General features: G+C 40.7%; 1 protein-coding gene across 13 annotated transcripts in view; it reads right to left on the reverse strand.

Moving 5' to 3' along the window:
* BIRC6 (baculoviral IAP repeat containing 6) overlaps nucleotides 1-15,061 on the reverse strand; it is a 223,923-nt gene extending 208,862 nt beyond the window's left edge. For 12 of the 13 annotated variants that reach the window (XM_045054708.1, XM_019827703.3, XM_045054705.1 and 9 more), the window contains exon 1: nucleotides 14,626-15,058. In XM_045054708.1, coding sequence (XP_044910643.1) covers nucleotides 14,626-14,950 — 325 coding nt within the window. In that variant the 5' untranslated portion in view covers nucleotides 14,951-15,058. Of the gene's footprint in view, nucleotides 1-14,625 lie in introns of all 13 variants that reach the window. The other variant, XR_006595840.1, reaches the window with a different exon arrangement.
* Between the last annotated feature and the right edge of the window lie 781 nt (nucleotides 15,062-15,842).

A 15,842-nucleotide genomic window follows, 5' to 3' on the forward strand; every position in this document is an offset into this window, starting at 1 on the left:
AAAAACCTGTACTCAAATGTTTATAATAGCTCTATCATTAATCACCAAAAGCTGAAAACATCCAAGTACCCTTCAATGAGTGATTGACTAAACAAATGGTGACACATTTATACAATGAAATACTGTTCAGTTATAAAAAGAAATGAACTATACGGGGCATGTAGGTGGCTCAGTCATTTAAGTGTCCAACTTAGGCCTAGGTCATGATCTCATGGTTCACGGGTTCAAGCCCCGCATCAGGTTCTGCACTGACAGCTCAGAGCCTGGAGCCTGCTTCCGATCTGCAGATTCAGTCTGACTCTCTCTGCCCCTCCCCTGCTCTCACTCTCTCTCTCTCAAAAACAAACAAACATTAAAAAAATTTTAAAAAGAAAGAAATGAACTATTGACACCTAAAACAACTCTAAGTGCAAAAAGTCAGTATCAAAACGTTACATAGGTACACCTGGAGCCTCACTGGGATTCTCTCTCCTGCTGCCCCCCCAACTGCACTCTCTCTTTAAAAAAGAAAAAAAACTGTAAATGCTTCAAATAAAAAATGTGTACCGTAGGATTCCATTTCTAGGACATTCTAGATAAGACAAAACTAAAAGTATGGAAAACGTGATTGCCAAAGGTTGGAGGGGAAGGGAGCAGGGTAAGCTATAAAGGAGATGGCACGGGTATTGAAACTGTTCTGTATCCTAATTGTAGCAGTAGTTAATGCATATACTGCCAGTACACAAAAAATGTGTACTATTTTATTGTGCGGTATTAAATAAAATTTATTTTAAAATGTTATAAAATAATAAAGACAGGGGTGCCTGGGTGGCTCAGCTGAGTGGCCAACTTTGGCTCAGGTCACGATCTCACAGTTCGTAAGTTCGAGCCCCACATCAGGCTCTGTGCTGACAGCTCGGAGCCTGGAGTCTGCTTAGGATACTGTGGTCTTCCTCTCTCTCTGCTCCTCCCCCACTTGTGCTCTATCTCTCTCTCTCAAAAATAAATAAATGTTATAAAATAATAAAGACATAGGAAAATATTCATAATACACTATTAACTAAGTAAAGAGGGAAATAGTTTATAACATATCACTGCAATCCAAATTCTGTAAAAATACATTAAATAGAAAAAAGCAAAAAGAAATTATTACACACCAGAATGCTAACAATGGCCATCTCTAGCTAACAAAATCATAGGTGACTACTTTTTTCCTTAGTCTATTTGATATCCTATAATAAGGTAAATCACTTTTAAAATGAGAATTTTCAGGAGCACCTGGATGGCTCAGTTGGTTAAGTGTCTGGCTCTTGATTTCGGCTCAGGTCATGGTTCGTGGGTTCGAGACCCACATCAGGCCTCTGTACTGACAGCATGGAGGCTGCTTGGGATTCTCTCTCTCCCCTCTATCTCTCTCCCCCCTCAACCCGCTTGCTCTCTCTCTCAAAAATAAATAAAAAACTTAAAAAAAATTTTTTTTCAAATGTGTGAAACTGTGGGGGTTTTGGTGTTTTTGTTTGTTTATTTTGTTTTGTTTTTGAGAGAGAGACCATGAGAGCAGGGGAGAGGGGCAGAGGGAGAAGGAGAGAGAATCTGAAACAGGCTCCATGCCCAACACAGAGCTTGACAAGGGACTCAATCTCACAACTGTGAGATCATGTCCTGAGCCACAATCAAGAGTCAGAAACTCAAATGACTGAGGTGCCCCAAAACTGCTTTTTAAAATCAGTTAATTCTGGGGCACTTGGGTGGCTCAGTCGATTGAGCGACCGACTTCAGCTCAGGTCACAATCTCACGGTTTGTGGGTTCCAGCCCCGAGTCAGTGACAGCTCAGAGCCTGGAGCTGCTTCGGATTCTGTGTCTCCCTCTCTCTGCCCCTCCCCACTCATGCTCTGTCTCTGTCTCAGGAATAAACATAAAAAAAATTTTTTTTAATCAGTTAATTCTAATACCTACTTCAAGAAACAGTCAATTCTTTATCAATGCACTATCCATTTGCATTCCTGCAAAACTTGCAAAAATATTATCAAAAATACATGATCTTTGCAAACTGACAGGACACACTGTAAAATTCCATTTCCACAGAGATAACATCAGAGTTCAGTGCTTAAAATACTCTAACATAGTATAGAAAAACATCATTCAAAGTCAATCAAAAGGGTACAAAATCAGCGTTCTAACAAGACTTTTAAAATATAATTAAAGTAACCAAAAATAAAATCACTTAACAAAAGTTGTTAGTACACTATATTATTCAAAGCCAAAGTGAGTATTCCTGTAAAACAAAACTTGGTGCAAAGCAAAGCAAATTTGGTAAAGTTCAGTGTGTAGACCATGAAAAAGGGTAACAAATGGATAAAACGCAATGCAGGCATAGTATTATTCCAGGCAAAAGAACCAACATCTGCCTGAGCACGAAAGAGGGTCTCCAAAAGAGACAGACTCATTGGAATTAAGAGTTCCAAGTTCCGGAGTGCCCAGCTGGCTCAGTTGGTGCAGCATGCAGCTCTTGATCTTGGCGTGCTGAGTCTGGACCCACACTGGGTGTAGCTTACTTAAAAATTAAATCTTAAAAAAAAAAAAGTTCCAAGTTCTCTATTCACTTTATCCAAAAGTTCCACCAAACCACTTATTTGACAACAATCTTAAGTATCTGACATCAACTGACAAAGTTTTATTTTATTTATTTTTTTTTTTTTCTGACAAAGTTTTAAGAACATAAATAATCGCCACTGAAGTTTCCGAGGATGGGACTCAATCTTTAAGGACCTACCCCATGCAAGAAATTCTGGGGCCTATTTTACATATGTTATTCAATTTGTCACAGTTAAAAATCTTTCAAACCACCTTGGGACACAAAAGTTACATTCTTCCTTCATGATTTTGAACTGGCTATCATTAAGTAAAATTTGAGAGCTACTGATGTTGCTCAAGATAACTCTAACCATCTGTATATAAATTCCTGTTGCAACACAAAGTTGCCCATATGATAAGGAACTCAGCTACAAATCAATACAATTAGGTAATGCAGAACATGTACCCTGTGAATTTCTATTTGGAACTCATATTTGAAAGTACTGTTCTCTGTAGAATACAAATGGTACATGTATCTAGAGGTCACACAGACCTTTCATCATTCCTCACATAGCCTACATTTTAAGTCAGTCCAAGTCAAATTCCATCCAAATATGATGAAAATCCATCTAGCTGTTTTTGCATATACAGTATACAAAAAAAGGGCAATAATAGGGCAAAAGAAACTTCCCTGGATTACCTGCCCTGTTTTCTAACATCACTGGGAACTTTGCTCAAGGGCTGCTTCATAGACCCTACCAGACCAAAGCACAGCACAAATTTACCCATCATCATCTCATACCAGCTCTAATTTCTTACAGCATTTATCACCACTTGATTGTGTGTGTGTGTGTGTGTGTGTGTGTGCGTGCGCGTGTGTATGTGTAATATACCTCTTCCCACTAAACCACTGGCTCTAGGAAATCAAGGACTTTGTTAACTAGTGTATCGCCAGTGCTTGACACACAATAAATGTCTTTGAATAAATGAATCATTTTCTGTAGTTTCAAAGAGCTTTTTAATAGATTAACACTAAATGATAATGTAGCAAAATACAATAGTCTCACAGCTTTTGTTTTGGTTTGTTAACACAACATGAAACAAAGACAGTTCAGGCATGAAAATAGCTGTGGGCCTATTTTCCCCTATCTTACTCCTGGGCTGCCAGTATGAGGAGGTCACTGTCCTTGGCTCTAGTGACATTTTGGTGAACAAGTATCAGAGCACTTGGCTGGTTCAAAAAACAACCAAAACTGAATTATACTGAAAAGGACAAAACAGAAAGCAGAAGAATGGGGCCTGGGTGGCTCAGGTAGGTGTCTGACTTTGGCTCACGTCATGATCTCATGGTTCGTGAGTTCAATCCCTGCATCCGACTCTGTGCTGACAGCTCAGAGCCTGAAGCCTGCTTCCTTCAGATTCTGTGATTCCCATTCTCTCTGCCCCTCCCCTGCTCATGCTGTCTCTCTCTCAAAAATAAATCAACAATTAAAAAATTTTTTGAAAAAAGAAACGCAGCAGCATACATTTGGTTCTTGACATATCTCTGTTGCTTACAAGCATATTGCATTATATATTCACTAAATACAATTTAAAACACAATGGAGTAGGTTTTATTAGCAGACTAACTTGGGAGGTTTTTCTTACCCCAAAAATTAAGGCTAAATAGAACAATATTCAGTTCAAGATACTATTCAAGTGAAACTTGTCTCTCATTTATCCCAGACTTATCATGAAGTTGGAACCTCTAAACCTATCTGCACATTAGAATCACCTGGTAACCTGTTCGGGCGCCTGGGTGGCTCAGTCGGTTAAGAGTCCGACTTCAGCTCAGGTCATGATCTCACAGTTCGTGGGTTTGAGCCCCACATCGGGTTCTGTGCTGACAGCTCAGAGCCTGGAGCCTCCTTTGGATTCCATGTCTCCTTCTCTCTCTGCCCTTCCCCTGCTCCTTCTCTTGCTCTCTCTCAAAAATAAATAAACATAAAAAAAAAAATTTATATAGAATCACCTGGTATGCTGTTAAAAAAAAAAAAAAAAGAAGCCTGGCTTCCACTCCAGACAACTTGAGTCAGAATAATGGGACCCCAAGCAGAATTTTTTTTTTTTAATTTCCCCTGATGATTCTAATGAACAACCAAGGCTGAGAACCACTGCCCTATGCCATCTCCCCAATCTTCTCTCCTACTTCATAAATCAAAGTAAAAGTACAGAAACAAATCATGAAGATTTAAATTCCTGGCACCCACAATAAGTCTCAATCCTATCTGCCCCTTCTAACATTTCTATCATTTCCCCTAAAAAGTTAGCATAATATTTATCTCCCCTAAAATATATCCCTGATTTAATATACACAAATGAGACCACAATTACTTCCTTTTAGGGGCACCACCCTTCTCACAAACTATTTTACATAGCAATTACTTTATTCTTTTTTGTTATTTGTACATCTATTATCCCCTCTTTTATACCCAAAGAGTTTGTCTTAACTTTTTTGTTTCCTTCACATCTGAAGTGCTACAGTCTACAAAGACATTTCTATATTCATTATCAGATAATAAAGTAGTCTAAGCAAAAATTATCAGACCAGGGGCGCCTGGCTGATTCAGTCAGTAGAGAATGCGACTCTTGATCTCAGGATCAAGCCCCACGCTGGGCGTGGAGCCTACTTTACAAAAAAAAAAAAAAAAAAAATGTATAATAAAAAAGTAAATAAAAATAAATAGTTTAAAAAAAGAATTACCAGCCCCTTTTAAAGATAGTAACTCTGAGAAGTTATCTTGCCAAAGGCATGAGGCCATCAGCAATGCAATGCACATATCAGAGGTACCTCCCTCCCAACACTCTCCCCACTGCTCTTACATACTATTGTAGAGAAATCTGTTATTGTTTATATTCTATCAACTAATACTAAAAACATAACTCCTATAAAAATAGGTCCCTAAATTTTTTACCTTAAACTAGAAGTCCTTACACTGAAAAATATGGGAGCCATAGGTCGGAGGGACCAAATCCAAGATCCTCAGGCCATCTATCACTCCCAGCCTTGTGCTTTGCACTCTGATACCAAAGGGCTTAATAACAAATACTGCCTGCTTCATGCCTCTACTCTTGCTTATGCTACCTAACTCTATCAACTTGTCTAGAAAGGTTTCCAAATTGGGAGGCAGGGGAGAATTCAAATTCATCTTTATCCCAATATGGCAGGCAAACATTTGTTGAATTAAGCTATATAATTAAAAACCCCAACCCAAAAGTAACACTTATTGAGTGCTTATGGTAGGTTAAGCAGTAACTACATGTGTCAGGTTATTTAATCTTTCCAGGGGTGCCTAGCTGGCTTAGTCAAGCATCTGACTCTTGATCTCAGGGTCCTCAGTTCAAGCTCCACATTGGGTGTGGAGCCTACTTAAAAAAAATTTAATCTTTCCAATAACCCAACAAGTTAAGGGTGCCAGAATGAGGTTAAGAATGTTGCCTAAGGGCACAGATAGTAAGTGGTAAATCACTGACTGAAGGCATTCTGGCTCCAGAACCAATATCCTTAACCACTAGGCTCAGTCTTCCTAACCTGTGTCCCCAAATTCTCAAGCTTCAACTCTGAATTCCCAATACCTCCTGGACATCTCTACTTGGATGTCCTTCAAGAACCTCAAAATTAATGTAACTTAAATCACTATCTCCCTCTTGCTCCCCAATCTTCTCCAACAAAAACCATTCTTCACACCTTCTTATACTGCTTATTTGGGTTAATACACACCATTTACCCAGTTACCTAAAGTAGGAGCCCACGCATGAGTGCTTTTCACCTTGTCCATCTCTCTCATCCCCACATTCACCAAATTACACTGTTCCTACCTTTCAAACTAACTTACAGAAAGCTCTCATCACTTCTCACACCAGAGCATTAGCTTCAAACCTCTCTAAAAACAAATTTGATCATGTGATAACCTACAGTGGCTCCCTACCACTGACATCAAGTCAAATTTCTTAGCAAAACAGATTATGATCTTGTGTTTGCCTATCTCTTAGCTTCAGCTCTAACCATCCCCTCACACACCTTAACCCCCAATGTCTTTCCTTGAAAATCTCTTTGTTACTTGAATTCACCATGTTTTGAAAGACCAACAGCTCTCCCCACAAGCAAGTACCCTAGCTTAAGATGATGATCCCTATAACATTCCCTCCCACTACCTCATCTTTCAAAATGGATCATAAAAACAACCTCCTTTGAGAAGCCTTCTTTTTTTCCCTCGGGTTGAAGAAACTTCCTCCTGTGTACTCACACAGCATTGTGCATATCTATATCACACTACTTATGACATTACGCTAAAATGGTTTACCTAAACACATCACCAAGCATACATTCAAAGGCCAAAATGTTGTCTTAATTATTTTGTGTTCCTGTGCTAGCATAATGTTGCTCTTTTAACAATTTCAACTCCAAAATCAATTCACTTACATAGTTTATATTTCTCCTGTAATACAGAAGTTATTATTTTATAATTATGCCCATTAGATTTCACCCAGTCACATTTCCACATGCATGGAAAACTGGAAGAATACTGCTATTTCAACAGAATACCTGTAGCAAAAATATCTACTACACTTAAATAGCCCCTACTACCAAAGAATAAAAACATAATAAAAAAACACTTATAGAGTACATACATTACACAACCACTTTATGGGATAGGCACTATTATTATCTTCCTTTTGTAGATGAACTTCAAAATTAAATAGAACCAAGACTTAAGATCAAAATGTTCGGCTCCAGAATTTGATCTCTTACAGTGACTCTCAATAAGCCTAAAACTACTAAAAGACCAAGATAAATTTTCACTAGAGCAAAACCATCTTTGAACAGGTAATAGGAAAACTTGGGAGATAAAAGTTAAAAAAAACCGTATAAACTTCAAGGATCTTAAAAGTGAGTTCGAGCCCCGCGTCAGGCTCTGGGCTGATGGCTCAGAGCCTGGAGCCTGTTTCCGATTCTGTGTCTCCCTCTCTCTCTGCCCCTCCCCCGTTCATGCTCTGTCTCTCTCTGTCCCAAAAATAAATAAACGTTGAAAAAAAAATTAAAAAAAAAATAAAATAAAATCTCAGGTCATGATCTCACACTCCGTGAGTTCAAGCCCCGCATTGGGCTCTGTGCTAACAGCTCAGAGCCTGGAGCCAGCTTCAGATTCTGTGTCTCCCCCTCTCTCTGCCCCTCCCTTGCTCATGCTCTGTCTCTCTCTGTCTCAAAAATAAATAAAAACATTAAAAAAAATTTTTTAATAATAAAATCTTAAATAAATAAATAAAACAAATCTTTGACATAAGATAGGTCATCACGTTTCATTACTAAAGTCAGTCAATTGCAACATCAAGTTTGTACACAGCCCACAAAGAGATCTGACCAATTAAGTTTTTATAAAGAACTCAGATGTATCCAGAAAACAAATATTTTCTAAGGCTACTAAAATTCCAATTCTATACTGTCTTATATTATCTTTCATAAAAGAATAATTGAGACTAGGAAGGCTACATGAACCAAAGTCAGGAAATAGGAAGTGGTCTGAATCATCTACAATTTCTAAAACAGACCTACAGGATGATTTTGCATTTTATCCAAATTAATGCATGCCTAATTCAGCAGTAGTGAGAAAAATATTACCACTTCTAACAAAGTGATAGTAACTAAGAGTTGTACCCCAAAAATTAGATCTTGAGAAATATGCAGGTAACCTAACTAGTTTTCTATACTCCAAGACTTCTTGATGCAGGCAGCTCTGGGCTTTGAGTCTGAACAGCAAGTTCATATCAAACAAAAAGTAAATAAAGAAGTAAAAATTCAGCCAATCTGAACTTCACTGCACCTGGAGTACAGTAACCTTTTTCTCATTTATGACCATCGTGGTAATTTCTCAAATCAAAATCAACGTCTATACAGGAAAAGGAAAAAGGGAAATATTCATAAAGAAATGTGAAACTAGAGCGTTGGTCTAAAAACACTAAGCAGCTTTGGAGTTTCCTCACCATGACAGAAATCTGGAACCTACTTCAGAAACAGAAGAGACATGATTTCCTTTTACACATATGCTACAACACCTACTGATTAATATCCATATATCCTCTGTTACTTATGTAGATATACTACATGAACAATTCATATATACACAGAACTAATAGAACAGTCTTAACCTCATTCTGACATTCAGCCACACCAATACACTGCAAGACATTTATCCAGAGATAATATTTGTCACCAACATTTACATTTCCAACTACAACTCAACAGTATCTATCCTCTGTATATAATACTAAAGCAGTGAACAGTTTTTCTAAAGTAATAGTGAAGAATATGGCAATACTAAGCATCCACGAGGCTTAAGACAATTAACATTCACTGTATACAAATGCTAAGCAGTGTTAGGCACTTTAAACATGTTTACCACTTAATCTACACAACCACCCTATTAAAGGTTAATCTTAATTTACAAATGAGGAAGTTGAAATTCAGGAATTTTAGAGAGTAAGTTAGTGAGCTAAAATTCAAAATTCAGGGGCGCTTGGGTGGCTCAGTCGGTTGAGCGTCCGACTTTGGCTCAGGTCGTGATCTCGCGGTCTGTGGGTTCGAGCCCCGCGTCGGGCTCTGTGCTGACAGCGCAGAGCCTGGAGCCTGTTTCAGATTCTGTGTCTCTCTCTCTCTGACCCTCCCCCATTCATGCTCTGTCTCTGTCTCAAAAATAAATAAACGTTAAAAAAAATTTTTTTAATAAAATTCAAAATTCAGAATACCCATTCCCTTTCCGCATGCCCTCAAAAAAGTGTATTAAAAAAACAAACAATATAAAATGTACTACATTGGGGGGAGGGGTACTATTTCAGAAAGCAAGAGGATACATTACCACTAGTAGTTAAATAATACAAGAAAATACTGAACAAAGGGCTTAGGACCAACCCCTGGTACCTGGTGGATTTAATAAAGAATGTTGATTCCATAAAAAAGAAAAAAAAAAAAAAAAAAACCTGAACAATACCTTACTCAAAGCAAAAATTAGATGGATTCTGCTGAATGGTAATAAGTGGTAAATATGAAAAATAAAGTTAAACTTTCGAGTTAAGTTCAAAAGATTTAACAGAGAATACCAAAAAGGTTTAAGTAAAAAAGGAGTATTTACAAAGATTTACAATTAATAGAAGAAATATTTTTGAACAGTAAACACACTGTTCTAAAAACTTTGTGTATTAACAGTTAATTCTCACGATTAGTACAATTATCATCCCCATTTTGCAAATGGGGAAACTGCAACAGAAATGTTAAGTAATTTAGTCAAGGTTACACAGTTAAATTGGGAGGTGGGGGAAAGCAGAAATTGGGATCTTAACCAGCGCCAACTGTCTCCAAAACCAAGCTCCTCCCTTAACTGTTATGCTAAACTGCATGAACAAACAAAAGCTAAAGAGAACATATCCAGCAATATAAACAATATGGTCAAGTGGTATATGTAGAGCTATTTTGATTTTTAAAATCCAAACTGCACCAATTTTCATTAGGGAATTGCAAATTAAAACAATGAGGTCCCACTACATACCTATCTGAATGGCCACAATCCAAACAAAAATCAGAGTGCTAAGAGGGATTTGGAGCAACAGGAACTCTCATTCACTACCATTGGGAAAACAAAATAGTACAGCTGCTTTGGAAGACCGTTTGACAGTTTCTTACAAAACTAAACATACTCCTAACACATGATCTGGCATTCACGTTCCTTGGCATTTCCCAAATGAACTAAAAACTTATGTCCACACAAAAGCCTGCACACAAATATTTGTAGCAGCTTTATTATTCATAACTGCTGCAACCTAGAGGCAACCAAGATGTCCTTCAATAGATGAATGGGTAAATAAACTGTGGTATATCCAGACAATGGAATACTACTCAACGTTTAAAAGCAGTGAGTTAGCAAGCCATCAAAAGACATGGAAGAATTAAATGCATATTCCTTTTTTTTAAATGTTTTTACTTTTTAGATTTTATTTTTAAGTAATCTCTACACCCAATGTGGGGCTCAAACCCACAACCCCAAGATCAAGAGTCACACGCTCCACTGACTGAGCCAGCCAGGCACTCCTTAAAAATGGATATTCCTAAGTGAAAGAAGCCAAACTGAAAACGCTACATCCTGTATAATTCCAACTATATGACATTCCAGAAAAGGCAAAACCACAGACAGTCAAAAGATCACAAAGTGGCAGGGGGTAGGAGAGAGGGATGGGTGAACAGGCAGAGCACAGAGGATTTTTATGAAAGTGAAACTGTTTGGTATGACATATCCATTTGTCAGAACCCAGAGAATGTATAACACCAAAAGTGAGCACTAACATCAACTAGAGACTTGTGTGATAATGATGTGTTAATGCAGGTTCACTGATTGTAACAAACAGTGAAGGAAGGTTGTGTGTGCACAGGGGCAGGAGGTATACAGGAGCACTGTACTCTTCTGCTCAATTTTTACTATGAACCTAAAGCTATTCTTAAAAAATCTGTTTAAGAAAAGAATGAGGGGTAGGCGCCTGGGTGGTGCAGTTGGTTAACGTCTGACTCTGGATCTTGGCTCAAGTCATGATCTTCAAGCCCCACATGGGGATCTGTGCTGATGGTGTGGAGCCTGCTTGGGATTCTCTCTCTCCTTCCTTGTGCCCTTCCCTCACTTGTGCGCTCGCACTCTCTCTCAAAAATAAATTAACTTAAAAAAAGAAAGAAAAAAAAGCCAAAGAAGGTGTTTATTTTAGCAGTTAGTATGTAAGACAGCATACATTTAACACTCATTAGCATATATACATAAATCTAAAATATTCATTAATATTTTGTACTAGGCATTCTGAGGAGGGGATATAAACAAAAGGACAGGTTCCTTCCCTTGAGGAGTTTTAAATATAGTTAAATGGACATCGTATATTCACAAAAAGCTAAATAAAATGGGATTTAAATAGTTCAAGACAAAAAACACACCACAAACAGTAAGTTGCCAAATTACTAAAATAGACATTAAGAGGACAATATGTGCTTAGGGGTTCAGTGGATCACTTCAGGCTAAAAGAATCAGGAAGTTAAGATCTGTTCCAGGTCTTGAAAAATGGCTAAAATATGTCTGGAGGGAATTGGTGCATTCCAAGAAAGAGCAAAACTACTGAGTTAGGAAAGAAAATTAAATGAACCAGTTCAAAAAACTAAATAGGGAGATAAGACCAGAGAGAGACTAGTAGAGGCCAAATCATGGAAGTCAAAGAATGCCAAACTAAGGAACTGGCCTAGACACTGAGAAATCTTAACTCTTAAACACTAAAATGGATCGAATACTTGCCTAACGTGTTATACTGATAGCTCTTAACATAATGAAAAGTGTATTTATAAACATTTCATGTCAGATACAGATACACTGAAGACATATACTAGTAGACACAGTCAAAAATTCACCACCTTTGCCACCCAACTGAAATATACACACAAGTCATGCTTCCATCCTTCAATTTCCCATCTACACTAATAGGCTACCTATAACCCTATAACCTGAACCCATTCAGAAGACATACTACTCTGTCACCCAAGAACACTCTTCTTCCCCTGATACAAAGATGTCTTTCCTCTGGGGGTATGAAAGAAGTGGTTCCTTGCCCCTTAAAGAGGGGTCATGTTAGGACCACGGTCACTGCTGGCACCTCCTCCTTATTCTATTTATAGAACTGTCACCCTCTATTAATCATCAAAAGCAAACCTACCCAAAAAGCAAACCTACATAGCAAACCTCTATGTAAAGTCTATACATATTCCAGGCAAGACAAAAAATGCAGCATTCCCTCCCCAATCACCTGAACAGATGACATACACAAGACTATACATACACAAGACTATAAACCTCTGGTAATTATTTTTAATAACTGCAATTCTCATAAATGAAAACATTTCAAATCTTGTCCATTGTTACTTTCAAACCTTTTCTGTAATCCTTTTGTTTGCCATAAACTCTTCTACATATTTTAAATTACATATTCAATCTATGCATGGGCATCTGCAATTGTATTCAATCCCATACTTTTCTAATTAACAAATGCCCCAACTTATCTCAGCTAAGTTATCCCCAATCAGTGCTGTACCTTTAAACTTGTATTACAACTCTAAGCCCCTCCCCTTTAGTAATCTACCACTAGAGTGACTATTTTCTTCCCTTTCATGAGACACATTCACATATGTCCAATTTCCCCAACTACTTATAACAAACTCTGACATACACTGTTTTTCTCAAACATAGCCTCCAAATATAAAAACACCCTATTAAATTCCTTTCTAACAAAGACATTTTAAAACTTCTGTTAATACTACTTTTTATAAAAAAAAATCCAAATACATATCCTATGATAGCAATTAGTCAAAGCTTAAAATCACGAAAGACAGCATTAGATAATGTTTAAAGAGACAAGCATATACTAAAAAAACAGAATCAGGGATACATGATTGTTCATTTTAATTATTCTTTATACCTTTTTGTGTTTGAAATATTTTACACGAGAAGAAAGATATCCAATTACTAGTGAGTATCTCCCTCTCTACATAGTGACAAGTTGTTACCTCCATATTGCAGTTACTGTGAATTGCTACATCTGGGACACCCCTCCTGTCCTTTACCTAAGCCAAGAAAAGAAAAATTACAAGCCTACAACCCAAACTTTCTCTTAGACATATCTTAGATAGGATCCGGGTTTATATTCTGTAGCTGTATACAATCCATTTCTTTCACATCTCTCACATGCACAGAAGTTAAATCTCTTATTTTATCTTTCTATCCCTACACTGCCATTAACTCTTACGTGCCTTACTACACAGTAAACTAGAATAATGACCTGTTCATATTTGCGCATGTTACAAGTGAACTGATATACCACATAACTCATTTCGTTGGCTAAATGCACACAGTCATATACATTATATCTGTATGCAGAAGTCTAACTCACTCATACACTAACTTTTCAATCTCAATTTATAACATCTAAATTAAGCCACACATCACTTCACCGCAAATGAAATGTCATCTCAGCCAAACATAACTAACTTGGCCAGGGCAATTCCAAACAACTCCACTCCAGTCCACTGAGCGTCACCTAATAATGCATGGAGTCTCGTCCCTGGAACAACGTTTACATCACCCAGAACAGTTCTCCTCCACTGGTGAGATCCAGACATACCTCCAAATCCCAACTTTCGGCCTGCTGTGGTAAAACAAGTAGAGAGGACCTTAAGTTTCACCTCATTACGAAGCCAAAGGAATCTGTATTTCATACACCGCAGGTCCTGAGCTTCTCATCACTGGGGAACAGAAGTTGGAAGCCCCGAACTAGGGAACAAGGTCTGGTCTTCCATGGCGTCCGTCCTAAAGTCTTCGACGGAACCGTTTAGGCAGCTGGCCCGCCTACTTGCCTCCCCACCCCCACTCCAGGCGCACCCCACCCCCACCCCCGGTGCGAAGCCCGCCGTACATCCCTGCACCTGCGGATCCTACTAACAGTCGAGTATTCACTTCTCTCTACCAGAGGGGAGGGCTTACATGCTGGCTCCGACGCTCGCCTCTGGCCACCAGGCTCTCACGTCGGGCCCAACCCTGCGACCCGCTGGCTCTCTGATCTGGCAGAAGGCATCACCGACACCTTCTCCAGGACCGACCGGGCGTCTGGCCTTCTCAGGTGCAGAGCTCCGAGGCCTCCTCACCCCTCCCAGAGGACCAACCTACACCGGACGCTCAAGGCCCGAAGGCAACTCCCACCACTCCCCGACTCGCCAGTCTTTTCTTCCCAGCTGCAGCCGCTGAAAAAGCCAAGTCCTACGGTCCTCCTCCATCAGCTTCCGGGCCTCGGGTCACAGCCAGGCCTGAGCCCCCCAGCCCTGCCCAGCGCTACCCCATTCCCGTCACGCCGCTTCCCCTCCTCCCAAGGCCGAGCCCCGGGGCTGGGCGGCTTCCTTCTCCGGCATCCCGCGGGCCCCGCTCCTCCCGCGGCGGGCCCGGCCCCCGCCCGGCGTGCCGCACACTCACCGCTGAGCGCTGAGGCCTGCAGAGTGGCCCCCGAGGTGCCGTCGATGACTTTGATGGTCCCGCGACTGGTGACGGCCAGGATGGCGTTGAGCGCCGGGTGGTAGGAGAGGCTGTGCAGCCCTTCGGCGTCGCAGCGCATGCAGCCGTCCCGCAGCACCAGCCACTCCGAGACCCCGGCCGCTCCCGCCCCCGCCGCCGAGGAGCAGCCCGAGCCCGAGGCCGCCGCAGCCGCAGCCGCCATCTTCCGGCCTGCGCTCAGCACAATCACACTGGGAAGCGGCTCAGTGACAGTCCCGGGAGGTGCAGCACCACCGCCAGTCACCATCCGGGGCCAGGGGGCAAGCGGAGCGCGTTAGCCGGAAGTGAAGTCAGGCGCCGGCACGCACGCGGGACGTCGGCCGAGCGCCCGGAGGGACCAAGCTCAGAGGGAGGTTGGCGGGGGAGGGGGACAGCGAACGAAAGAGGCGGGACCCGGAGAGGGGGCGGGCGGCGAGCGGCTGGAGCATGCGCGGGAGGGCTCGCGCTTGCCACGCGCCCTGGCTCCCGCCAGCGTCGCGTCCGCAATGTCCCATTTTTTTTTTTTTCCCTGAGTGTGGGGAGTGGCCGATGCCTGAACCCCGCCCCGCTCCCTTGCTCCTGGCGGTGGGGGTTGGGCTCCCTGTGTTTCCGCTAGGCGGGGACCCCGGCCCGTGGGACTAATGTGAGACGCGCCGAAGCCCTTTGCGGCGTTTCCAGCTGCATCTGGACGGTTCCCTGCAGGAGTGGTGCAGCTGTTTGGCGGTGGCCGTAAGGAGACCCAGGGTTTGAGCTACGGCTCTAGTCTACAAGTAAGCAGTCTGAAAAACCTCTGGTCTGGACTGGGAGAAACCAAACGACCTTTGGACCCGATGTCTAGTGCACGCCGCCATTCCCAGATCTTTTTGTTGAACAGAAGTGCCACCTAAGAGTTCTATGCTGGAAGCATATAAATTAGTGTCTTATCCCCATCCCAAACAAGTCAAGTTACGCGAAGTGTTAATAGGTGTGTGGGGGTGTTGTGAGACCAGAAAAGACTATAGTCAAGTAAATTTATTAAGCATACCTACTAGCAATGCATTTTTAATCTTTTTATTTAAAAATAATTATTAGATTCACAGTTGCAAATACAGTACAGACCTCTGTGGTCTGCTTCCCCAAAACCTATCCATAACCCTTATCTGTCAAAAAAAAAAAAAAAA

The sequence above is a fragment of the Felis catus genome, chromosome A3, assembly GCF_018350175.1.
Source record: "Felis catus isolate Fca126 chromosome A3, F.catus_Fca126_mat1.0, whole genome shotgun sequence".
Lineage (NCBI taxonomy): Eukaryota > Metazoa > Chordata > Mammalia > Carnivora > Felidae > Felis > Felis catus.